This window comes from Myotis nattereri (assembly GCF_964212035.1).
Source record: "Myotis nattereri genome assembly, chromosome: 17".
Classification (NCBI taxonomy): Eukaryota; Metazoa; Chordata; class Mammalia; order Chiroptera; family Vespertilionidae; genus Myotis; species Myotis nattereri.
In genome coordinates this window covers 41,143,279-41,169,985 of record NC_138092.1, presented here as the reverse complement: position 1 = coordinate 41,169,985, position 26,707 = coordinate 41,143,279, and the positions used below count along the sequence as shown (strand labels likewise).

Sequence of the window (26,707 nt, the reverse complement as noted above, 5' to 3'; positions counted from 1 at the left end):
TGCAAGTTTAAAATTTATTATTTATTAAAAACTTGGTTCAATGTATATTCATCTGGGATTTGATATAATAATATTCTCAGTCAAAAACGAACACTTAGTTCTGCATAACATCACCCTAAAGCAATTATTTACAGATTTAAATTAATATGAAGGCAACAAATAGAAATGGTACATAAGATTCCATGGCTTACGGCCCGGTGCTAGGGGAGCTGGGAAAACCATATGGTATAAATGTATGGAAACTCAGATATACAATGGTTGCAACTGAAGGTTTCAGACAATAGCAAAAACAAACAAAATGAGTATAAAAACAAGAAAATAGGTTACCATCTTACAACAGCACCATGAAGAAGCCTTGGCTAAGAGTTTGCCAAAAGCATATCCTGAGATTTTCAAGACTGATAATTTTTCACATTGAAGCAGTGCTGTTCAGAAGTAAACATATCCTTACAATGGCTTTTGTTTGGAGAGAGGCTGGTGTGAAATGACTGAAGCTTGGTTTGCGGCAATTTTGTATTGTTCTTGTCCAGAGCCTTGTGGTGGGGAAGGGAGTGGGGTTTCAGGAGTTGCTAAAAAAGAATCAGAGAATTGTATGTGATGGCCACAGTCACCCTGACCCATCATCCCATTAAGTCCTGCATGACACCAATACACATTGTTTTACTTTTCGTGTGTTTTTAAAGATCACACATAAAGTAGTGCTTTATATAACACTAGAGGCCCGATGCACGGAAATTCGTGCAAGAGTAGGCCTTCCTTCCCTGGGCTGCCGGCACTGGCTTCCCGCCAGCAGGCACCCGGGACCCGGGCTGGCTTCCCTCTGGCCCCAGCTTCATCAGGAAGGACATCTGGAAGACGTCCAGTCTAATTAGCATAATGCCCTTTTATTACTATAGATTATCAGCTCACTGACATACCACTGAAGGTGCTCCTCTACCCTACACCTCACCAAATAGATTTCTATTGGACCAGATCATTCTTGAAAACCTTAAAGAATCCTTTTAAGGTGTGGTCTGTCTTTCTTAATAGCATTTGTGAGCATCTGATTCTCCCACACACCCAGCAGAAAAAAGTTAATGAAAAGAACGAACAGAATGCTAGTGTTTTTTTCAAATCTTAGATCTCAAGTGTTATAATTTTGTAATAAAAGTGCACATGAAATAAAATATGTTTGATTTGGCTTCCACTAATTCGACCTCATTAGATGACATTTTAAAATGAAGATACTTCTCAAGTGCTTTGAAATCTATGTTGTAGTTAAAGGCATCTGAAAAATACTGGCTTTGTCACATCAAGATTATTCTATTATAATTGCTCTTGTTTGTCACTGCCCCTGTCAATGCAAAGAGCAAACCTAGTTATTTCACGGTTTAGAATAGTGTTTCCTTCCACTGCAAACTTTTTTCATATTATAAAATGATCTAGGAGCTATTCTGTAATTTTTAAAAACTCAAAAGTACTTTAGTACTCATTATTATTTCATATATTCAACAGTGTAGAAAATATTTGATGATCAGACTGAAGCATTGCAAACTTTATAGATTTTTTTCCTCCAAAACAGTTACTTAAAATTTTGAAAAAAATTCTATACAAATACGAGGACAGACTCTTTTTGCTTGGTTATCTTTACTATAATAACTTTGGTATTATTAACTATGGATTAGCAATTACTTAGGAACAACAGTTTGAGATAGTTTAATTGACAAAAGAATAAACAAACTGCCTTAAAAATTTATTTTGGGATTCTTAGGGTGGATCTGAAACTGCAGAGGCCTGCTCTAAAACACCAAGAAAATACGCACAAATTAAGTTTTCCTGTGTTTATGTATATGTTTTGTTTTGGATTAAAACTATTCTAAATGAGCACAAGCAAAGCAAAGCTTTCCTTTAAATGAGTCTTATAAATATTGTCAAAAGAGGGGAAAAAATGTGATGATGAGATTCTAAAAATATTAGAGGCAACAGCATGCTTGCAAACTATTAGAAAACTGGCAATTAAAAAGTAAAGAATTCAACCGCCAGCAGAATTGTTCAACCTTCTCGCCAGCTGATGCCTATAATGCTTAATGTGTTGTTAATGTTCTAAGTTTATGAATAACTGAACTTGGAGAGACACAACTCCGAGTATTTTGGTGTGATACTGAGCTTGCCTCTCTTGGCTCTTGACCACCTGTGACATGAAAATGGTCACATCTGCTTTGCAAGGATGGTCCCCAAATTATCACTTCCAAGCACACTGGGACCCGCAGGTTAACTGTGCCACCCTATCTCCAAAAATGGTACTTTTTCTAACAATTTCATTTCCGCCTCTGTCATATACTCAAAGAACTTCTGTTTTAGACACAATTGCATAGGTCGACCAATGCCTGTATACTACAGGGGAGATGTGAGAACACACATTTTTGTGGCCTCTACTTTTCTGGCCGCTAGGTAGCAGTCGGGTGGTGCTCACTGAGTGGTTACATTTCCTTGAACACTGACGTAAAACACCATTATAACGAGATCTGAGCGGCTGCTGCCAATTCAGCGGGTCATACAGGCATGCATGACCACGGCATCACCGTAACTCAGGGCATCTCAGTGAGGTAGCTGGCTTAGTGCTCACAGGCGATGGATCACAGGTAAATCTGGGATAATTACTATCAATTCAGTGGTAACTCTTGATATTTGGTCAAATAGGGATTATTATCTCCAGGACAGCTTATAGAATCGTGTTAAATCTGCAATGATATCAGATTAAGTGAGCCACTCACAATCCTTAGTATTTATATAATTACTTTAGTTTCAAAGTGTTTGCCCAAGCAGCCCTCACTGTGCACAATTCTGATGTGCACGAATCTCAGTCAGCACAGCCAATGGCACCAGTCCTGCAGAAAGCATGGCCAAGTGTCCTTAGCCTGGTAACTCCCAATTAATTGTGAGTACCGCATAACCAGGAACTTCACTGCTAATGTGTCTCCAGTAATCACCTAAGTAACAGATGTCCTGTCATCAGTGACCTAGGGCATCACGCCTTTCGTTCTGTCCGTATTTCCGTATTTTGTTCACATTGGCACATATTTTATTCAATTCACACACTGACAACAGAGTGTGCATTGGAGTTCCCTCCGTGTCTCCCAATGATAAATCCACGTGACATTTTGCAAAAATAGACAATTGAAAGAGAATTGGCTAAAAAAAAAACTCCACACACATACAAAACGACTCAAGTGCAGCAAAGAAACAAAAAGTGATAATCATGGAATCAAAATTCCAATTGCACATGAGTGGAGTGACAGAAGACAGCTGACGGTGGGAATGCGTGCAGGACTGCTGTTTGAGACCCTAACTGTGCTTCTCGGACCTTAGTGAAGGACACTCATCAGCGTTCAGCGTAAGTGAGGGGGCTGGTTGTGTTGGCAAGGACAACGATGCCCCAGGGGAAATGCAACTGGCAAAAACACTTCACATCAAATGGATTCTCTGACATATTTCAGGACATAGAAAATGCAAAGGACTCAGCACAGGAAACATAGTCAGTAACATTATTATAACTCTGTATGGTGCCAGGTGGGGACTGAAAACATCAGGGGGAACACTTTGTAAAGTATATCATTGTCCAACCACTACGCTGCACACCTGGAACTAATGTAAAATAATATTAAATATAAACTGTAATTTTAAAAAAATAATAAAAGGAGGGGGAAAAAAGAAAATGCAAAGGATAAAATGTTAGAAGCTGATCCAAACTTCAAAAGAGCAACATTCATTAAAGCACAGAAAAATCCTCACTTGCTCTTACAAGTTGCAGGAGCAGGAAGCAAAAATACTGTGTAAACTATGCTTCTTAAAATTTTTACAAAGAAGTAAAACTTTAATTTTCAGTGTTTCTAATGTTTTACATTACGGTGCACAAAATAAATATTAGGATTACTATATTTTTCAACTTCCCCATATTTATTTTTTTTAATTTACTTTGTTTTTCAAACTTCCCTATATTTTTCTAACGTATAGTTAAAAGGGTTCTTAATGTTTTGACAGATATTTTTGTTCATTTGTAACTGAGGTATAATTGACTTATAACATGATATGATAGACATTTTTAAAGCTCACAAGTAACCATAATTTTCCAGTGATTATTCGGGTTTCTATGCATGGCCCCAGCCTGCGTAATTATTTCTATAAGCCTGCAGACCAGCAGAGCTGGGACTGCCTCTATATTCTTTTCTGCTCCCAAACCCATGAAGTAGAAAGATTGAGGTACTGTATCTCCACTTAGGGAGCAAACTCATGCCTGGAGAAGACGTGACCTGCTGAATGTCACAGTCTCCCACAGTGGTGCCCTGGAGAGGATAACACCCAAACCTTGCAGTTCTGGGTACGCACAGATTCTTTCCCCCAATTCCTCTTTTTCTCAAGTAATTAAGTTTAGGACAATTTATGGTTGAAAAGAAGCCCACATACTTACAGATCTGGTCTGGATGAACCAGTGTTGACATGGGGCCTAAAAGTATGGTTTGTCCAGTTAATGGGTCCTGAGACAAATGTGGATGCATCGGATGATGGAGATGGTTGCCGTCATTGGAAGCACCTACAGAAGATAAAAAGATGGTGATATTTAATCAGAAATGGCGAGTTTACCTTGGAACAAATCTTTTGATTGACAACTTGAATATTGCTATTTTTGCAAAGTGCTTTTGGGGAGTTCAAAAATAAATTAATAGAACCACTGCTGTATTAAGGACAATGTCAGCTTTCACTGTACACTGGCTAGATGAATGCTGTATCATATTATGTTGTCTATTAATAATGGACCTTGTATGATGTTTCCTGGAATCATTAGGGTGGCTGCCTGTTGTTAAGGCAATTCCAAGAATCACTTACCTCAAGTTTATAGTATTTGGGGTCGCCCTAATAGCATAAACAACTTTTATTTCAGGAAGACATCATTAGGGACACATTAAGCACCAGAAAACTAAAAATAAAATAAAGCGATGTTATCAGGAAATTTAATCTAGATCAAAATGCTTTCCTAACTTTCCTAACTATTCCTGGCATTTATTGCAGTAATGAAATCTCATTTTTCCCTTCTCATTGTCTTGTGTCAATTAATTATTTCAGAAGCAAAGTGTTCATATATATAGGGTGTCCAAAAATTCACGCAAGATTTGAATTTTGCGTGAGCATTAACAACAACAACAACAACAACAAATAAAAGCCTAATTTTACTTGGTTTATTGAATCATATTCTAGTATCTGTTGCCCTTTGATTTCAATCCCTTCAATTTGATAAGCATTACCAAGTACCAATTATGGCCCAGGAGCAGGGACAAGGAAGACCAACAAAGACCACGGCTTTGCGTATGTGCCAGCAAAGCCATGGAGGCCATTTACCCGATGTGCTATTCCATACATAACCCTATACTGTATACTTTATGAATCAATAAAAATTTTACAATTTTTAATTATAAACCTGTGTTTTCTATCAAAATTACTTCTTGCGTGAATTTTGGGACACTATATATATATACATATATATACACACACACGCACATACACATATATGTGTATATATATGCATATACACATATATTTTGGGTTAGTTTGCAATTCTGATATCTTTGAGTTTTTAAAGGAGTAAAGGCATAGAAAAATACAATGATACTTCAAGGACTATTACAAATAGGAAATATAATGCTATTCACCACATTTGAAGGACCTGAAATTTGAGGTTATTGGGACCGTGAGGAGTTAGATGGTGGAGGCTAGTAAGAATGGGGGTTTCGTTGCGTTCATGTATTTTGTCCCCATCCAATGGGTACTGCAGACTTTCTAAATGTAAAAAGAAATTGAGTTCATTCTGTCACAGACAGAAAATAAAAGGGACAAACTTATTCGAAGTACAAGGTGGGATGCGAACAAGTAAAAGAGACTCACCGCCCAGCAGCATCTCCTGGAGCAGGTTGTCGATCTTCACCATCCCAAAGAGCTTCACGAACTGGATCTGCTCGATCATCTGCCAGGTGATGCTCTGCAGCGTGGGCAGCAGCAGGAGCAGCTCCCCGAACCGCCCGCGGGAGTCGTACTGCCGGTCGTTGATATAGTCCTCCAGGCTCAGCTGTACCTGGAACCGCATGTTCTTAATCTTCATGGGGTCACTGAGCCCTTTTGCATCTGGCAAAGGAACAGAGAGGGCAGCCTGAAGATTGGATCTTAACAACGTGCGACGACAAATGTTCCAATATTAAAAAGTAGTCTTATCTTCATTATAATTATTGTTTAAAGGGTCTTTGGGAACAAACCTGGATCAAAAAATACAATGGCCTTCAAACAAGCGTACTCATTGTCATCGATCTGGATTTCCTGAAACGGCCGGACCAGCTCGTCTAGGACCCGGTTGGCCACGCGGCTGATCTCGACCTCACAGCTGTTGCGCTGAATAATGTAGTTGTTTCCTGGGGGGAAAAATAATAAAGTCATCCTGCCCCCAAATTATCAGATACTGCTTAAATTTTTACAAAGCAATATTTTAAATGGCCTTCCCTTGCATTAATAATAATAGTACTTCAATTCTCAGTAGTGTTACGTTAGAAAAACTTAAGAACACTTAAAGGATCAATAACATTGATAATATGATCACATGCATTTTAATAGCCTCAGTCACTGTTGATAACACTAAAGTACAGGCTAATAAACAAGCTAATAATTGACAAGAGAGAAGCAAAGTATAATGATTAGCTTTCCGCTATGTCAGTTTTCTACCAGTGTCTTACTCATTAATCAGCTTAATTCAAAGCCCAAAGAATCTTTCTGGCTTAGAGTGGATTAAAAACACCATCCTTTAGTGGGGTTGGTATATGTAGGTATGACTACGATTGAGAAACTTTTTAACAAACCTAAGTAGATATGTTTTATTCCAATTGATAATGAGAAAGGTACTGTAGGGTCCTCTAAATGCAACAGAGCATTTAATAGAATTTGACAGTATGGTCTCTACAGTCACATTATGTGGTTTAGAATCCTGGCTCTATCCCTCACTAACCTTGAAACCTCAGCTTAACTTTCTCCACCTGAAAAATGGTACCTATCCCTTAGGGTTATTGTGAGGATTAAATGAGATAGTGCTGATCTACATATCAAAAAGTACGTACAGCAATGCATATGACATAATAAGTGCTTGATAAATATTAAATATTATTATATTACATTCAATTTATTCATGTTTGGGGACAAAAATATCTATCACATAAATAGAATAAACAATTTAGTAATCATTTCATACTAGCCAGGAAAAGGTAAAGCTAATAAGCATGAGAGAGATCTTAACTCTTTCTATAGGAAATCTATGTAAGTTAAGTAGGGTGAGAGGTTGGAGATTTCATGAGGACAAAAGCTTTTCCTTTGTGTCATATCTTCTCCACTCACCTTCCCTTCCACCCGCCTCCCTACTTCTGCTTCTTCTGGCACTGTTATTGAATCATCAGAAATTTTCAGACACTGTCACCAAATTATTTTTAACTTGGGATGTTGCACATATCATGGGCAATGATATCATAGGAGATACACATGCTCATTAAAAATGTACCCAATAGCATATATTACAATTACCTATATTATAGTTACTAAGTAGACACAGAAGAATGGGAAACAACACTGAGACTCCCTAAGATGGTTGCACAAATCATTAATTCTTTGTCCTGATGATTTAATGAGACTCAAGAGTCTGTTCATTGAGCAACAGCTTTCTTTACTTTTCATCTTAATACACCCTGAACGCACGCTGAACTTCCCTGCAATCAAAGCAGGAAAAACAGGACCCGGGTGAGGATATCAATTAGACCCAGTCTGTGAAAGGGGAGCACCATCTGTCAGTGTCTCAGAACGCTCGGGACACACAGAATAGATCCTGTGTAAGAATGAAGCAGGCAGATTTTTTTCTTAAATTAAAAAAAAACAACAACAACTTACCCAAAAGCAAAATATCTTTATATATCATGGACCTCTTTGTAGCTCCGAGCAGTAAATGCTCCCCTGCATGAGCTCTCAGCAGGGCCACCTTAATGAAAAATTCCAAGTTGAACAATTAATGATAAAATATGATGATTAACAGATGGTATCACATGAGTTCGTTAAGCCTAAGACTTTTTTTATTTATTTAACAAACTATAATATTCATAGTTGCCATCAGTAAGCCTTCTATTTTTCTACTTGAGAATATCATAAAGTTTAACTTTTCAAAATTTCTAAAACTAATGAGTCAATGTCAGCAAACACACACACAAACAAAAAGATTCAACAGAACAACTAAGTGTTCTGGAATGAAGTAAAATCAAACCAAGCAGTGTTCAAATTCTGGCTTGGCCACGTACTACCTGTCTGATCTTGGGTAAACCAACCATTTATGGTTAGGACTCATTTGTTTTTATCTACCCAGTAGAAATAGGGAATAAAATTTCAAATTCTAGACATGAGGATTACATGAGAAAATACATGTAAATCACAATCTCTTACACATAATAAACTGAATAGACAAGAGTGAAGTGAGGGCCTGTGACATGGTGAAATGAGAATGGTGAGTCGGACTGCTAACACACTCAAGACTGAACCCATAATTCCTTGCACTAAGCTCTGAACTGAGTTTCATGCATATACTTCATTGCCTACTGAATATCACCACTAGAGATAACAGGAAGCGTTTCTAATTTAACACTTCAAAGTAATGCTTCTCCAACATCTTCATCCTTGTCCAACAAGCTTGTTCATGACAAAAACAGGACTCCAGTTTGATTCTTCTCTAATGGCCCAGCAAATCCTATACCACCCAGGCCAAAGCCTTTGCTTTTCTTGCCCTGGCCTTCACAATATACTCCAAGAACCTAACAGGTATTCTTGCTTCCTTCCTGGTTCCTCCATCCTAAGTTCCTCCATTTTAAGTCCTTCTTGACAGAGCTACCAAGATGAGATTTGTAAAATAATCATCACTTAATATCACTCCTCTGCTGAAAACCGCTCACTGGTTTCTTATTGTCCTTAGAATATCATCCAAACTGCTTGACCAAGGCCGCACAGGTTATAGCGCAATGCTTTGTCCCCATGCACCCTGCAACATCTCTGCCTCCCTCAGAGTCTGCGGAGATACTCTTTCTGTACCCAGAAGGCTGTCTTTCTCCTTGATCTTGGTATGATTGGCTTCTTGTCATCCGGGTCTCAGGAAAAATCTTCTCTGATCCCCAATTTAAAGTATCTGTTACCCCTTGACCCCCAGTCATTGTCCAACAATTCATCCCATCTCATTCTACAGGATTTATCCCCACCTAGAATCAACTTACTCATAATCTGTATATCTTTTATTGTCTGTCTCTCCCAAATAGAAGGTAAACTTTATGAGAAAAATGATGCAATCTGAATTTTTACTTGCTGAATGCTCACAGTTCCTAAAACTGAACCCTAGTGCTAATACATGCGTTTGGGTGAATTTACTGAGTGAATTGATGTAGAATTCAGTTTTGAAAACTGTTATGTGGAAGTTATAAAACTTATGGCACAGAGCTCCTGAGAGCATTAAGTACAAGAATCTAATGTATAAGGCAACTGAAAGCTAATGCCCCAGTGTCTTATCCACAACAGACATTGGCAAGCCATGGCTATTAATGCTATATTGTTAATATTAAAGTCTGAGATTGTAAAGAAAAATTGTTTTCTGACAGGTTACTGGAATTCAATTTCCCAACTTTTTTAATCACTATCTTAAGTCAGCAACTTTTAAAGAGGAGTGATAGTAAACATATAAAACTGATAAATAACATAACCCTACTTATATGGCTTGGGGTGAGACAAGGAGGTTTTAGCAATTTAGCATTATTCACCGTGAAACAACCTTCCGAGCCAAGCTATCTTTATGATATGTCAATAACCATGACTCATAACAGGAAGGTAGTTACAGAACATTTTGAGAATGATTTCAGATTTCACAAGATTTTTTTTTTTTTCGTCACCAAGCGTAACGCTCTCCTAGAAATGTAACTAAACTTCCTATGATTCCTTTTTTTCTGGTTGTATAAATATTTTGTCCTTTGAATTTTAAACAATTGCACCTTTCCCTTTTATTGTTTTTGTTTTTGTGTGTCCGTGATAAAGAACACTGGTCAGAGAATGTAAGATATACACGAGATAAACTACATATCCTGGTTTATTCAATGCGCAGGAATTGGAAATTTTCAAATTATTTGCATCTACAAGATATTATATACTGCTTAGATGGAAGAGTTCAAAATGAATCTGAAACTAATAATCTAATCTTCATAGACTAATTAAGAAACTAAAGCTTTTAGCTAATAATTAAAATGTCTTAATGCACGTATGACAAAGCATGGCAATATATGTATTAGGAAAAATCATTATATCTGAATTTTCTCGATTTCTCTGTAGATTTCAGAGCATGATTCTACAGATTTTTTTGCTAGACATATAATTTTTATACAGTAATGCTTGAATAAAATTGTCAATATACAAGGCAAAATTTTATATGTTAATTGTACAATGTGCCCACAAAAACACTAATACACCTGTATGGTTTCCTCTAGAGTGGCCTGGAATTTCTGAAAAATTTCACAGGTTCCTTCACTAAATACCCAGACACAATAGTGCACCATTTACGTCCCAGGCATTTGCTCTGCAATCCTTTGTCTCACAATGGCAGTTACTTGCTATCTCTCTCAAGTTTTTAAAAAAATGTATGTTTTTAATTGATTTTTTTATTTTTTAGGGAGAGAAAGGGGGAGGGATATAAAGACAGAAAGACCGACACATCAATGCAAGAGAAACATCCATTGGCTACCTCTTGTATGCCTTCTACTGGGGATCAAGCCAGCAACCCGGGAATGCACCCTGACCGGGAATCAAACCAGGGACCTCTTGGTTCATGGCTTGACTTTCCACCACTGAGCCACACCAGCTGGGCTCACTTAAGCTTTTTACACTCCAAGAAGGGATAACTGTCCTGCTCAACTTTATCAAGTCAATAAATATGCAAGACCTAAAATAGGAGTTAAACAGCTGTGCCTCTGATAGAACAAGGAGGTGAATGGATAAGAAAACCAATCTTTTTCTCATGAGATAACTTCACCTTTGTCAAATAGGGTAAATCCATTATAAACATAATTAAAAGAACACAAAAAACTGGGCAAAGTTAAAAAAACAGGTGTGTGGTGTTTTTTTAAGCATTCAGAATTTCTTTAACTTCTACCTGATCATCCAGCGGTAACTCGCAGAAGGCAGGGATATATTTTGCCCATTCAACCAAGACCAAGAGCTGCTGTTTCATAGATTCACAGACATCACCAATGTTTGCAATTTTCTTCACATTTATGTCTGTGCTCACACCAGGGCTTGAGGCTGACATCTAGCATGAACAAGAACATTATGTTAACTTCTCATTGAAAACAAGACATAACCAATACTCCTCTTTTCTCTATGAATGCCATTGAAGTGGCGCTATCATTGTCACAGTATCTTGAAATATGCTAAATATTTTTAAATTGAGAACTGAAATACCTTTCAGTACAAGTTTAATTGAAAACATTCCCTGCATAGCACATACTGTGGGAGCACTATCTTATTTTAATAAACACAATTGTAGAAAAAGTTACCCAACTTTTGGGGAGTGCCATAATCTAAACTGACTATACAAAGAAATAACAGAGTATTTATATGAAATATGCTATGTGGTTTCCTTTTTCATTAAAAAGTGATATTTCCATTAAGAAAAATCCATCTTTAATTTGTTGAAAATATTTATAGTGGATAAAGTTTAACAAACTGGGAGAAAGGATTTAGATGAGAAAGAAGACGATTTATGTTCTGCACTAAATAGAAACCCATAGAAATAAAATCAAGAAACCAACCTTTGACTTAGCTTAATCTAATAACAATTTTTATAACTCTATATGATTTTAAACTCTATAAAAATATAAGTGGCTTCAAAATGCCCTTCTGCTGAAGAAGTGACTTTCTGAAAGTTATGAACTTTTCTGCACTTTCTAAATGTGTGTGTACGTGTCTTTCTGTAGTTCGTGTGTCCTTCCTCACACCTCCCCGTAAGCCATTCTCTAAGCACTTTATAGGCCATCAGGTAATCTGCAAGCCATGCTGATGATAACAGTGAGGTTAACCTCATCGTATTACCCTTGTGTTATCAAAAACGAAAGTAGTTGCACTGACTCATTATAGAGCTGGATTAATAGTTAGCTATTTCATAATTTGCTTTATAATAGAAAAAATATCACTAACATTTCTAATAGAAGCAATGTTAAAATAAACTGTCTGAAAGGGTCTGTTTAGTTGATTCTAAAGCCACTGTTACTTATGTAGATAACTAATGTCCTATGAAAACTTTAGAACTGATATTCTCACGCTAGAAACTTCAACTTTCTCTTGCGCTTTTCAAAATCTGGCTCTTCCCTTAAAAAAACCTATTTCCAAAGCAGGTGCCAAGGTGAGTTCTTGAGTCTAGAAACTGTTTGTAAGGAAAGAAGCTCTGATGATCCGTCTCAACCAAATTCCCCAAAAGTTGTGATAACTGATTTTACACATTCAACCAAGAAAACGAGATTCTCCCCCCAGAGCACTGTGCCACACATGAAGTATTTCAAATGAACTTTGTAAACAAATGTATATTTTACAACCCTCCACTGAAATACATTTCATTGTCCCATTCATAAATAGGAACTGGTCCAGAATACATCACAGTGAAGTCAACAGTCCGACCAATATTTTCAAAGTAAAACTCTTGAATTTGCATAAACATGATTTAGGTTAGTAATGAGCACATTTGAAAAAAGTTAGATTATTTCAGCATTACACCTAAACAGCCATTTGATTCTATAAGCAGGGTGGGATGCTGGTGCATTTGATTCTATAAGCAGGGTGGGATGCTGGTGCATTTGATTCTATAAGCAGGGTGGGATGCTGGTGCATTTGATTCTATAAGCAGGGCGGGGTGTTAGTGCATTTGATTCTATAAGCGGGTGGGATGCTAGTGCGAGGTGGGTACCTGGCGAGACCGCATTTCTGCCTGTGCCAGCGTGTTAATGGAGGGGATGTTGGTGCCATCAAAAGTGCTTCTTCGGGTGCTGATTCGATCACGTTCATTCTGCACAGCTAGGGGAGAAAAATCACAATGTCTATTGGTTGCTTCTCTTCACTACGTGTCACAAAATAAAGTACGGAAAGTGAGAAGGGATGTTTCTAAAACACCTGGGAAAGTAGAGAAGTGTGACTGAAGACACTTCTCATTCTCTGTCACCTTTAAAGACAGAGCCAGGCTTGTCACTTGAGCTCAAAAAATATTGCCTGTTGGCATTTCATGATGGCATGCATGTTAGAAGTGCTGGGCCAGCCAGTTCAGGCGTGCTGTATTTCGGTAAGATGGTTTTCCAAACTCTTCAAGTTAATAAAACCGTGAGGTAACTGGAGGAAGAGTATCTATCGCCCACGAGACTGACTAGGTCAAAGAGAAGAGGGTATTCACTATCAGAGATATGAGTCAAGTGGAAACCTCCATTTTCTTATTCTTCTTAAGTCATGAGCAAAAATGGAAAGAAAATTTAGTTTAGTTGCGGTGATTTTAAGATTGCAATCTTATGATCTCTTAGGAAACAATGTTCTTAGAAAAGTTTACAACATGAATCAAGCCAAAGGCACAGCAGGTAGGACGTCTCTCCTGAGAAGAGTGAGGCTGGAAACGCAGCACTTGGGAAGGTGAACCCCCCCGCCCCCCTATTATATAGAAAAGACTTCTAAGAGAGAGCTAGATCAACCTTTTCTCAGTAGAGGGAGAAAGAAAAATGTGTATCCCCAAATTCCTTATTGAAAACTAAAATTTGCAATAAAATTTCCTAAAACTAATAAGGATGAATAGAGGGCAAAGGTTTGACTTGTGTATTTGTCACATAAAGAGGAACAGAGGTCACATGTTAAAAGTTGGATTTCGAAACTTAGGAGGTTTTGAAATTAACTCTGTTAACCAAAAAGGATGGAAACAAGTCCTGTAGCCCCTAAATTATTTAAGTTAATGCTCTGCCCTGTTCTGCTGGGCGGATAAAACATTGAACTATCATAATTTTTAATGCAGTTATTTTTTTTTTATTTAAAAAACTCACTAATTTCTGCCCAGCCAATGTGACTCAGTGGTTGAGTGTCCACTCATGACCCAAGGGATCACCAGTTCGATTCCTGGTCTGGGCACATGCCCGGGTTGAGGGCTCAATCCCTATGTTTCTCTCTCATTGATGTTTCTATCTCTTTCTTTCTCTCCCTTCCTCTCTCTCTAAAATTATAATTATAATAAACAACTTTATATTTTAAAAATTCATGAATTTCTATGCTAAAATCTACTATCTATCCAAAACATACTATTAACTATCAACTCATTAATTTGGAAGAGAAAACACTGAACTTTTTGCCTTTAAGAGTGAGTAGATTTTAAGTTGGAATAAATCAATAATATTTTATTTTAAAATCTTATTTACTGGTAGCTTATCCTTCTCTTTTTTCATTTCTTTCTCTCTCTCTCGTTTTTTTTTTTTTTTTTTTTTTTGCAGAAATTGTCATTGACTTTCAGCCTAAACTAATGAAATACATTTATGGAGATAAAAATAAAAATGTAAGTTATGCTTTTATGAATTGAACTTACATTATTAATCTTTAAAAAAATGCTAAAATATATCATGGACATTTGTAACCTTCCTACTGCTAAAGTTTTCAACAGAAAACCATGTTTATATACATTTCCACCTTAAACTGGATATGATGCTATCATTGTAAATAAGGGAAATATAACCACGCTAAAATCCAAAAGTTACTTCCTAATGTATTTAGAAAATACTAATGTATTATTCTGTGAATAGTAGATGATATAATTTCACTATTTTAAAAAATAATTCATATTAAAAAAGGGTAAAACTCTTAAAGGAAATAAAGGATGGTGATCTGTAAGTGGAGATGGATGAAAATGATGGGAAAAGTATGTAATCAACCCATAAACTATCTGACATGCCACTAGATATAAACTATTTTTTAAAACAGTTTATTGATTTTTAGAGAGAAGGGAAAGGAGAAGAGAAAAACATCGATGTGGATCGATGCCTCCTACACACCTCCTACCAGGGACCGAGCCTGCAACCTGGGCATGTGCCCTGACCTGGAATAGAACCAATAACCTTTTGGTGCAGAGGACGATGCCCAACCAATTCAGTCACACCGGCCAGGGCAGGCATAAGTCATTTCTAAATAGGAAAGTGCCTCTCCTTTAACTCTGGGAACTTTCATTCGCCTTCTTTTTTGAGACTAGCAACCTGAACAAAACTATTGAAACTTTGGTCTCTTTAAAATATTGAGTGTCAAAAGAATAAACTAGCTATGTTCAAGACAGGTTTGATACATCTTACATTTCTAAAGAATAGCGATTTCATTCCATTGATTGCTTAATAGTTTGTGAAATAGTTCTGAAAACTATCTCTGTGTATATGACCGGCACAGGAATGTGGAAAAACTGATATGCATAAATCTTAACAGTGACTATTCCCTGCCAAACATTTAAACGTGTTCAATACCTTTCTAAATTAACCTTAGTTAGGATGTAGGATAATATAACCAGATTATTTAATATGTTCAGGATGAAATTGTTCACACTAAAATAGAGTATTTATTCGATGTCTCTGTTCTTCAATAGAAGATAAGCTCCGAGAGGGGGAGAAATATTCTATTATGTTAACTACTGAAACCTCAGCACCCAGAACAGTGTTGGGAAAGTAGCAGTGCTCAATAAATATTATAAATATTTGTTAAATAAATACATGAATGCATGCACAGTCCTTGTTCAGTTAATGTTTATAAAATAAAGGTATTCAATCTTATTAACAGTAAAAATGTGCTTAAAAATAGTTATAATTTCAACTGATTAATAGATATTGGCTATCTATTTTTTGAACAGGATGTTGGAATGTTACTTAGACAACAGTTTTGTTGACAGGTGTAACACAGCAATAAAAAATGGCATTTGGTTTAGTCATCAGATAGAGACTGGGTGTCAGTTCCTCGGGTAAATCCTTAAACTCAAGGAACCACAGATTCTTCATTAAGAAAAATCAGAACTCATGTGAAAATGTTATTATGGTGAAATGAGAACGTGTGTATAACACTCTTCATTGATAGTATTAAATATCATTAGTATGTTATATCTTACCTTCTTTCTTCATTCCTGCTCTAAAACACTTTCTTAATCGACAATATCTGCATTGATTTCTTTTGTCCTTGTCAACAACACATTGCCGACTGAACCTATAATATTTAAAAAAACAGATGTATTAATTTTTCAGATAATTATTTATGGAAAGAAGCAAAGAAACAGACTTTAAATAAGTATGCCTAAATTTGGCCCAATAGAAAGAATGTATAAGAACAATTAATTGAACACTCATATATAATTCAAAAACAAAACAAAACAAAAAAAGAACAATAAACTGACTTTTCCAGATTGTGAACATTTGTAGCTTTCCTCCTGCTATCATTTCGAACATAAAACCATGATCAGCACATACATGGGAACAAAAGCCTCACCTCCCATGTAGCCTTTAGAATAAAATAAAACTGAATGACAGTGCGCATGGTCATTTCTGTCATGAGTCATGAAAGCCAAACCTAGTTTAAGCATCTTTGACATATAAATCTCAATTGCCTGTTGCTAAAGGTTTTCGGTGTAATGGAGACTGTATCAGAACTTCCTTCCTTTGCACTTTCATGCTTTTCTCATTGTAAATATTTTTCAACTTATTTTAAATGTGCTTCACATCCAATTAAAGTTTACTCTAAATAGATGCCCAATTTCATGCCAAGAACAGCATTGAGTAGTCTCTGCACAATTAGATGTCACCTGACATCCACTAAAATGCCTCTAATCAGGAAAAAAAACCAAACAGACAATACCAGTGTTGATGAGGATGCATAAAAATTGGAACTTTCCCACATCACTGGTCATAATACAAAATGCTGCAGCTGTGTAGGAAGAAAGTTTGGCAGCTTTTTAAAAAGTTAAACACAGAGCTATCATATGATCCAGCAATTCCACTCCTAGGTATCAGCCCAAAAGAAAGAAGTCATATGTTCACACACAAACTTGTACACAAGGGTCCACAGCAGCATTATCCTAATAGCTAAAAGGTGAGGACAACCCTAATGCCCATCAGTTGATGAATAGATACCTAAAATGTGGTTCCCACACACAATGGATATGATAAATAACAATGAACAGGAATGGAGTTCCCATACATGCTAGGACTTGGCTGAACCTTGACTATTTTAAACGAAAGAAGTCAGACACAAAAGGCCACATAGTATATAATTTCACTTATATCAAATGTCCAGAAGAGGCAAATGTGTAGACACAGAAAATAGACTAGTTTGTGCTTCATATCGGTGGAGAGGAAGTTGGTGGGAAAGGGTAGTGACTGCTAAAGGTAAGAGGTGTCTTTATAGGATGATGAAAATGTTCTAAATCGACTGTAGTGATGATTGCAACTCTGGACATACTAAAAAAAAAACCTGAATTGTGCACTTAAAAAAAAGGAGTACCATTTCTGGAATTAGACCTGAAGCTTGATTCCCAGGTCCACCATTCTTAATAGGATTTGGCAATGTAATTGAACACCCACTCACACTCACCCCAGTTAATTTACAATTGGAAGATAGGGAGGGCTTGCTGTAAAAGACTGTTATGTGAATGTACTTTAAAGACTTTGGGACAAATATTAAACATATAGTAAGCAATAACATTTCTTTAAAATTCTGGCTTAATATTATCCATATGTATATCCCTGATTACTTGTGGTTGATTAGGAACGATGAGAATAAAATAATATATTTTGTGACCTATATAAAATATTTCTTCTAGAAAATATGAATGGCTACTAAATATGAAAAGAGTATAAAGCCTATTATAGATGAACTGAGCTGGAAGAGAGACATACTTCCTGGATGAGGAAAAAAATCATTGTTCATTTGAGAATACATGGCTGAGGAGATTCAGGAGAGAGGGCCAGGTTACCAACAATTACAGCAGGAGAACACATTCAATTAACATTAAACTAATGCAAAATGGAATACATATGTATTAAGCACCTACTGTGTATAAGATCCTGGTGTAGGGATTAAACAGAGAAATGTTATCTATCTCTTCCACTCAAGGAAACTATAATCTAGTAGGGTACACATGCAAGTTTACAGACAACCATAATAAATAACCTAATGTGAGAAGTATTGAGACAGTAATTTAAAGTGCTTGAAAGGGCAAAGCCAACTTCAGTGTGATGGAAGAGTTAGAGTGAAAATGAAATTAGTAAATCTAAGAGAACGGATAAATTTAAAACCAGCAAAATGTGAGTTTCAAGAAAACCTTTATGATCCTAAATTTGTATCAGTATAACAATTTTCCAAATGGAGAATTGTAGCATTTGTTTAAGAGCAAAATATGTAAAGAAGGCCAAGGTGGTAGCAATACTCATGACGAGAAAGTGTGAGTCAACTCTACATGTTGGTGGAATCTTTTCTGAATTTCTAAAAGTTGCTATGGTAACACTTCTTTCCTACTTTTCTCAGATGGGAAGCATGGAAATCTTGAAAGCCCTTTATGCTGCTGATAGACTCTGATTCTTAAAAGTTTTTGATGGATTTTGTTGTTTGGATTGTTATTGTTCATGTCTATGGATTTCACCTTTAACAGAACACATGACTCAAAAAAGTACTGTTTACCTGTTATTTTGTATTTATTTTTGTTGATGACTTTGGAAATCTACATTGGTCTACACTTTATCTTTGGAGTTTTGCTGTTTATAAAAGCAAGATCTATCTAAATATTATTTTTTGTTTACCAAAAAGGTGTTAAAGTGAATGATTTACATTTTTTTACATACTAAGGTTTCCTGGAAAAATTACTAGAAAATACTAGTTAAATATTTGGAGAGTTATGTATTAACTTTTCCACGCCCTTGGAAATCAAATGGCATCACACTGGAAAAGAATTAACTTCTTCCCAGGCACAATCTGCACTCAAGAACTGTCATTCTGAACACTCACTGTGACATATCTAACCCTCAACTGTGCTATGACATTGACTAGATATTCAAACAGAAAAGCCAGCCTACTAGAAATGTGGGACACATACATATAGTTTTAGATAAAATGTTAAATTCAATGGCAAAATTGTGGCACAAGAAATAGATTTAAAATTTTAGAACTGAAAATATAAATTCATCCATTAACTTAAAAAGCTAAAAAAAATGCTACCAAAGTCATCCGTTCTTTTATAATTTTATTTGAAAAAACTCAAGATACAATGATGCTTAAAAGAACACCAATTGCCACAACTGGTCTGGCTCAGTGAATAGAGTGTTGGCCTGCGGACTGAAAGGTCCCAGGTTCGATTCCGCTCAAGGGCATGTACCTGGGTTGCGGGCACATCCCCAGTGGGAGATGTGCAGGAGGCAGCTGGTCGATGTTTCTCTCTCATCGATGTTTCTAACTCTCTATCTCTCTCTCCTTTCCTCTTTGTAAATAATCAATAAAACATATTTTAAAAAAATATCAATACTTCAAAAAGGATGCAAACTGTGAAGCCATTGAAATGCAGATTTAAGTATGCCTATTGGCATATGAACATGTGGTAAAACAATAAAGAAATACCAGGAAAAGATAGGAAACTTCCGACAACAGTCACCTCTGGGAGAGAGGGGAGAAAGAGAAAGCCTTCAGGGGCGGTGTCCACCGGGCTACAACTACGTTGGTCTAAGTTGAGTGATAAGTATGTGGAATTTTTTATATACGTTGTAGTAACTCTGGACATTTCATAAAAGAGAACCACCTTGGTGAACGCGCGTCCTGCTCACACACCCAAACATCCTCATTCTTAAAGCAGCTTACAGACTGTGCTCCGAGGGCTACAGAAATAGAAAAGCTCTGAATTGTGTTCCCTTCTTGCATGCCTCTTGAAACACCTGCGCAGATGCCTTTGCTAAAAGGAGCGTTTCGGGTACCTGCAGGAATACACGTGGCTCTTGCGAATGCTGCGTCGGAAGAAGCCCTTGCACCCGTCACAGCTGGACGCTCCGTAGTGCTTCCCTGTGGCTCTGTCCCCGCATATGGCACACAGACAGTTGACCCCGCTGTCTGCGGTATTCATACTTGTCGTCTCTGGGGCAGAACTATCTGTTCAAAAAAAGGGGGTGGAGTAGAGTTTGAGTCAGTATTGAGTTTTTCTAGCTAAATCACCCAACTAAATATTCAGAGGCTTGAAACAGTCCACTCTAGGCTTCTTGGAGGCCCCACAAACTGCTTCCTTTGAACCAGTCTTCATCCATTCTCCCCTCTGACTATTAAACATTGGGACACTACAGGGCTCAGTCCCCCAACCACACTCTTTCTCAAGGGCAGCTTATCTAGTCCAACATTACATATTATCTGCATGATTAACAGACCCAAATTTTATCTCCAGCCCCAATGTCTCCCACAGGCATCAGGCTGAAATGCCCAAATACCTATTTAACAACTTTACTTTGACATTTAAGAGGAATTTTAAATTAATGTATAAAAACAGAACACCTTGATTTTCCTTCTAGAACATGTTCTTCCTTCAGTCTTCCATGTAGGTCTATAGTATAATCCAGAACCTAAGGCCAATAACCTACGAGTCTTCATGGATTCTCTCCTTATCACTCATACCCAATCCAATAGTAAAGTTTGTATTTAAAATACTTAGAGAATCCATAACTTTTCTCCTTTTCAAAATGGCCACCCTTATCCAATTGACTGTAATCATTCCCCTGGGTCATGCAATAGCCTTCTGTCCAAGTTCTCTCCTTTCATCCTTGCTCCCTACTGTTCATTACTCCAAAGCCCCACAGCGCACCTGGTATAAGAAAGCCACATCTTACCAGCCTTCTGCATCCAACCCTTAGATACAGGTAAGTAACATCGTGACTTCTGAAGCTCCATGGATAGAGACCCTCCCACCTCTCCCATTCCACCATCTAGTACTATCTATTTTTCACCCTGTTCACTGTCCACCAGCAAGGTGGCCTTTCTTCTCCCCAAAGTCTTTTTCTATCTCAGAGCCTTTACACTTGCTTTTCCTTCTGCCTGGAAGGAAGTTCTTCATCACAAATATCTTCCAACCGGTTTTCCAGTTTCTGTTCTACTCGCTCATTTTCTGTGAAATATTCTCTGAACCTCCCAGAGTCACTTCCCATCTTCCCTTCAAGTAGAACCTAGAACTCTGATTATTTAAAAATAATAAAAATAACAATTGATTTATTGTCTTAAATTATATTCTGTAATGGTCTGCCCATTTATTATCCATCTCTGTCTGTAGAATACAAACTTTGTGATGGCAGAGCATTTATCTGTCTCATTCACTGCCTCTAGCTCTAAGAACTGTGCCTGGCATAAAGTGGGATCTACTATATAGTTATGAAGAAAGAGGCTTTAAAAATCCACAGATGATTTTACTTAAGTATTTAAATGAGTTAATGTTGTTGACTACATCTTTAAAAATCTGTATGTACTCTCCCTGGTCTGTGTGGCTCAGTTAGCTTCACATTGTCCCAGTCAGGACACATGCATGCGTTGCTGGCTCAATCCTGTGAGGGTGTGTATAGGAGGAAGCCAATCAATGTTTCTCTCTTCCTCTCTCTCTCCCTTCCTCTCTCTCTAAATAACAACAAAAAAATCTATTTTTTTTAAAAAAAAAACACTACATGGGGCTTAAAAAATCTGTATGTACTTAAAAGATACTGAATATATAAGGTAATATTTTTAATTTATATAATTGTATAATATTAACATAACAATTCATTATTATATCTCCAAAATAACAAAAGATAAAATGAATGGTTGTCATGTCCCAAGTACATTCTGTAACAACATATATTTTCCACTTACTAATACTTTTGAGTAGACAGATAGAACCTATATATATAAAAGCCTAAGCAACTGCTATGACAGAACGACCAAATGACCAGTTGCTATGATGCGCACTGACCACCAGGGGGCAGACACTCAATGCAGGAGCTGCCCCCAGCCTGCAGGCCCCAATCACCAATGGGGCCTGCTGGCCAACATCCTGGTCCCTCCCCCCGGCTGGGCCCCCAGGCTGGGATGGGGATCTGGGGGTGGGTGGTGTAGGATGCAGCCCCTTTCCCAGGGAGGCTGAGGGCAAGCTCCCTCCTTGGGGCCGGTGGCCAACCTCCCAGGTCCCTCCCACCAGCTGGCAGGTCCTGATCACCAGATCAGGGCCGGGTCCCGGGCTGGGATGGGGAACCAGGGCTGGGTGGCGGGCCAACTCAGGTGGTGAGGGAAGAAGCTGGGAGGTGGGGAGGCAGGGAACTGTGCAGTGGCGGCGAGAGAAGGAGGAGGCGAGGAACCTGATTGATCCTGATTGCAGGCCAGGCCAAGGGACCCCACCTGTGCATGAATTTCGTGCACTGGGCTTCTAGTTATGTATAATTTCATCAAGTTAAAAAAATAATAAGAACATGCTTAAGGTTAACCATGTGACTTATAGTTCTCAAATGTAAGAATTTTTCTTTTTGTAACATAAACAAAATAGATACTAGAAATAGGCAGCTAGAAGTATTTTAGAATTGACAGCATTCTATGATTATATGAAAATACGAAAAAATTCAACACTCATCATTGTCTTAGAGACACACATCCAAGGCCTCCACAAGCCCGGGCTGTGTGAGGGCTGCCAGGCGGTCACTAGGCGAGTGATAACCCCAAGTGAACTGTAACTCAGTGACTCGAGAGCGGCTGTGGGTGGAGCCTAAAGCTGTGAGCTCCTTCCGCAGCTTTAAGTTTAATGTCATATTCATATGTTATTAACAACATTACTAGAAAAAAGTCCAAAAACATTTTGAAAAGTCAATTATTTTAGTAAATACTTATGGTATGCCTATCTCTACTATTGGCAATCGATAGTCTTTTTTTTAAAATCATGATTCTACTGAAATAAATAATACTCTGTTAAATATCTCTCATCAAATCTAAACATAAGGAACCTAAACAGTGCCTTTCTAAGATTTGCACTATTGGTTCATTTTAACCCTCTTTGTGCTAAAATTTCAGAATTATTCTTCTGACAATTTGTAATACTTGTTCCACCAATAACACAACATGGAAGAACATTAAGATAATCTGAGTATGTTACACTCTCAATTCTGAATTAAACACACAGACACACACAGACACACACACATTTTCCACACTACACATAATTACTAGGTTTTAAGAGTTCTATCAATTATAACTGATCTTAGACAATATTTTTACTTAAAAAATAAATTTAAAGTCAATGGTAAGCTGTATTATAAAAAGACCTGAACCCTAAACAACTCATGTCTTATTTAAAGTTAAAATGTTACAGTAGATGCATACCAAGAGCTTTTGAAGCTAAACATTAGCTTGTCAAGTGGGGTTATAATATAAACCTTTATTTCCTTTCATATTTGTGTGAAATGAAAAAACTTGGTAGTAATTTTCAATGCAGTTTCTCACTGGCAGCAATGAGAACTGGAATAATGAAGTAGGGGGCAACTAGGAAAACTGTCCAGTGTTCTATGGAAACTCTGTCCTATTTGTCATCTAAATGTTGCCTAGAAAATATACTTTACAGCCAATGTTACTTATTACTGTGATTTACAGTAAACAAAATAACTCTTTTTACCTAACTGGGCCATGACAGAATTCTGAGGTTACTTTATTAAGCATAGCTGGCTTTTTCTATCACAAACATGAAATGGGCAGAGCATTATTAATTTAAAATATGTGATGAAGTCCAGAAGCTCAGATGTATGGCTTTAAAATGTGAGTCCCAATGTATCTCGCAGTAAAGCCTGGGACTACCACCCTGGAAAGCTCACTCTGACTTCTCCCACTATACTTACTTAAAAATATATATTTATAAGCAGATGAGAACTCACCATTTGAATTATACAGAATCTGCATGGTTTCAAACTCCAAGGTTGTATACGTTGGGTCCAAAACTTCACTGTAATTTGCCATATCCATGTCCAGGATCGGTTCCGATACCCTCATCATTGACTTAGAGACACACATCCAAGGCCTCCACAAGCCCAGGCTGTGTGAGGGCTGCCAGGGTTTCAATCTGCGAGTGATATCCCCAAGTTAACTGTAACTGAGTGACTCAAGAGCGGCTGTGGGCGGAGCCGTAAAGCTGTAAGCTCCTTCAGCAGGCCAGCTCGGCTCCTGGCTTCTTACTTTATGGCATACGAAAGCAATTTCCTGTGATAATCTTGGAATGTTGCATGAAATCACCTTACCTGAAGTGCTTAGTGGACTAACTTGATTTCCTAGATTGATTTCCAGTAGATAATAAATGATGTCATTAAGAGGATTCAACATAGAAAAGAGAATCGAGTGTCAGGTTTTAAATTGTAATTGAACCAAGATTTATCTTATTGAAGGGGCTGAAATCACATACTACATGTTCCCAAAGATGGGACTTTACCGCTGTAAATGTGATAAGTCACAACGCTAAGTTAACACTTAACATAAGCTCTTAACAATTTCAAGTGTTCTTACCCACACAGTAAAGCTAACTTTGTTTATGTTGTAATAAAACAAGCTTGTAATTTGAAATGACAGGGATTTAAGATATATTTCAGTAGGAACCGGGCATAACCTTAATAAGGCTTTAACATATTCTCTCTAACAATCAATGTATGAGTCCGTGTCCCTTGGGTGTTTGCAAACCTCCCAAGGGCAGAAGCATTGAGTAAATAATTGTGACAGGAATAAGGTTCCATTTCTTTAGACTTCTGATGCCTATTATATTCTAGGTATTAACCTGAAATGGAGCCTTCCCTCACCAGTGTGGATCTACACAATCTCATCACCAACCCTCTATATCTAACTTCCGTATAGCACCCAATATCTTTTATGTGTATATGTGACAAAGAGCATTTAGAAGATAGTATTCAATGATTATATTTTACTTCTCAGAATACACTTATTAATTTTATCTTCTAAGAAAAAGTTCCACCCACGGTTACACTATGAAGTCAGAATTTCGTTTCTACATTTGTTAAAGATTACTATAAGGTACTATTTCTTACTCAATTTTTTAAAACCATAAAACTTGTAAATAAATTAGTAAAGAAATTATTGTACTCTTCACCTGGGCAGGCTAGGCTGGCCTCTTAAACTCAAAACCACATGAAGAATTGTGAAGACAATGGCAGAGTCACCTTAGCCGCAAGTCACTGAATTAAACAGTGATCCCGAAATAGCCCTCTGGCCTTCATATTGTGTAGTCTCTTAATAGTGAGAATAGTATTTGCAGGATACATTTTATGGGCTGATTTTCTTTAGTGAAGGCTAACTGTACTAGTAGTTATTCAGTTTTTGGAGAAGTAGACAGCAAGAAAATCCTGTGGCTTTCATGTGCATGAAGTGGTTCTCATTTGTGGTAAACTTACACAAAAGTGTTTCCAGTCTGAACCAAAAGATTGAATTGTGTGCACTCTCTTGTCTAGGTAGTAACTCACTAGTGCTGAGAGATGTCACCAATGGGAGTGTTGCAACAGAAGGAAAGGAAGAAAAATATAAGGCAGAGAGTCCAGCCTGTGTGGCTATGGTTGAATGTTAACCTGTGAACTGGGAGATGGGTCGCCAATCGGTCTTGGCAAGGTTTGTAGCTTGATCCCCGGTAGGGAAGGGCATGGGAAGGCAGTTGATCAATGATTCTCTCTCATCATTGATGTTCATATCTCTCCCTCTCCCTTCCTCTCTAAACTCAATAAAATATAATTAAATATATATATAAGGCAGAGAACCATTCATTTTTTCCTTTTTATTGAACTTATTGGGGTTGACACTGGTTAACAAAATTATACGGGTTTCAGGTACACAATTCCACAACACATCACCTGTACACTGTATTGTGTATTCACCATCCCATCAAGTTACCTTTGAGAACAATATATAATAATAAAAGCTTAATAAGCTAATTAGACCAGACAGCCAATGACCTCCGGATATCATTCTGGATGTCCTTCTGGACAAAGCTGTGGCAGTGGGGGCTGAGGCAGAGGCAGTTAGGGCGATCAGGCAGGCAGGCAGAGTGATTAGGAGCAGTCAGGCAGGCAGGCAGAGGCAGTTAGGGGTGATCAGGCAGGCAGACAGAGTGGTTAGGGGCCATCAGGCAGGCAGGCAGAGGTGGTTAGGGGTGATCAGGCAGGCATGCAGAGTGGTTAGGGGTGATCAGGCAGGCAGGCAGAGGCAGTTAGGGGTGATCAGGCAGGCAGACAGAGTGGTTAGGGGCCATCAGGCAGGCAGGCAGAAGTGGTTAGGGGTGATTAGGCAGGCATGTAGAGTGGTTAGGGGCAATCAGGCAGACAGGCAGAGGTGGTTAGGGGCGATGAGGCAGGTATGCAGAGTGGTTAGGGGCGATGAGGCAGGCAGGCAGAGTGGTTAAGGGTGATCAGAAAGTCAGGAAGGCCAGTGGTTAGTATCCAGCAGTCCCGGATTGTGAGAGGAATGTCCGACTGCCATGGGATCAGGCCTAAACAAGCAGTTGGACATCCCCCGAGGGGTCTTGGATTGCGAGAGGGTGCAGGCCGGGCTGAGTAACCCCCCTTCCCCCCATGCATGAATTTCATGT

The 26,707-nt window shown here is 37.8% G+C and overlaps 1 protein-coding gene across 1 annotated transcript; it reads right to left on the bottom strand.

Moving 5' to 3' along the window:
- Positions 1 to 447: 447 nt before the first annotated feature.
- On the bottom strand, positions 448 to 24,141 carry HNF4G (hepatocyte nuclear factor 4 gamma; the record flags this gene model as incomplete). Its single annotated transcript, XM_081111662.1, has 10 exons — positions 448 to 569; positions 4,448 to 4,570; positions 5,917 to 6,153; positions 6,282 to 6,434; positions 7,948 to 8,035; positions 11,225 to 11,380; positions 13,031 to 13,137; positions 16,223 to 16,317; positions 20,064 to 20,235; positions 24,006 to 24,141. 10 exons carry the CDS (start codon positions 24,139 to 24,141, stop codon positions 448 to 450), a joined length of 1,389 nt encoding a protein of 462 aa, XP_080967788.1.
- Positions 24,142 to 26,707: the final 2,566 nt, after the last annotated feature.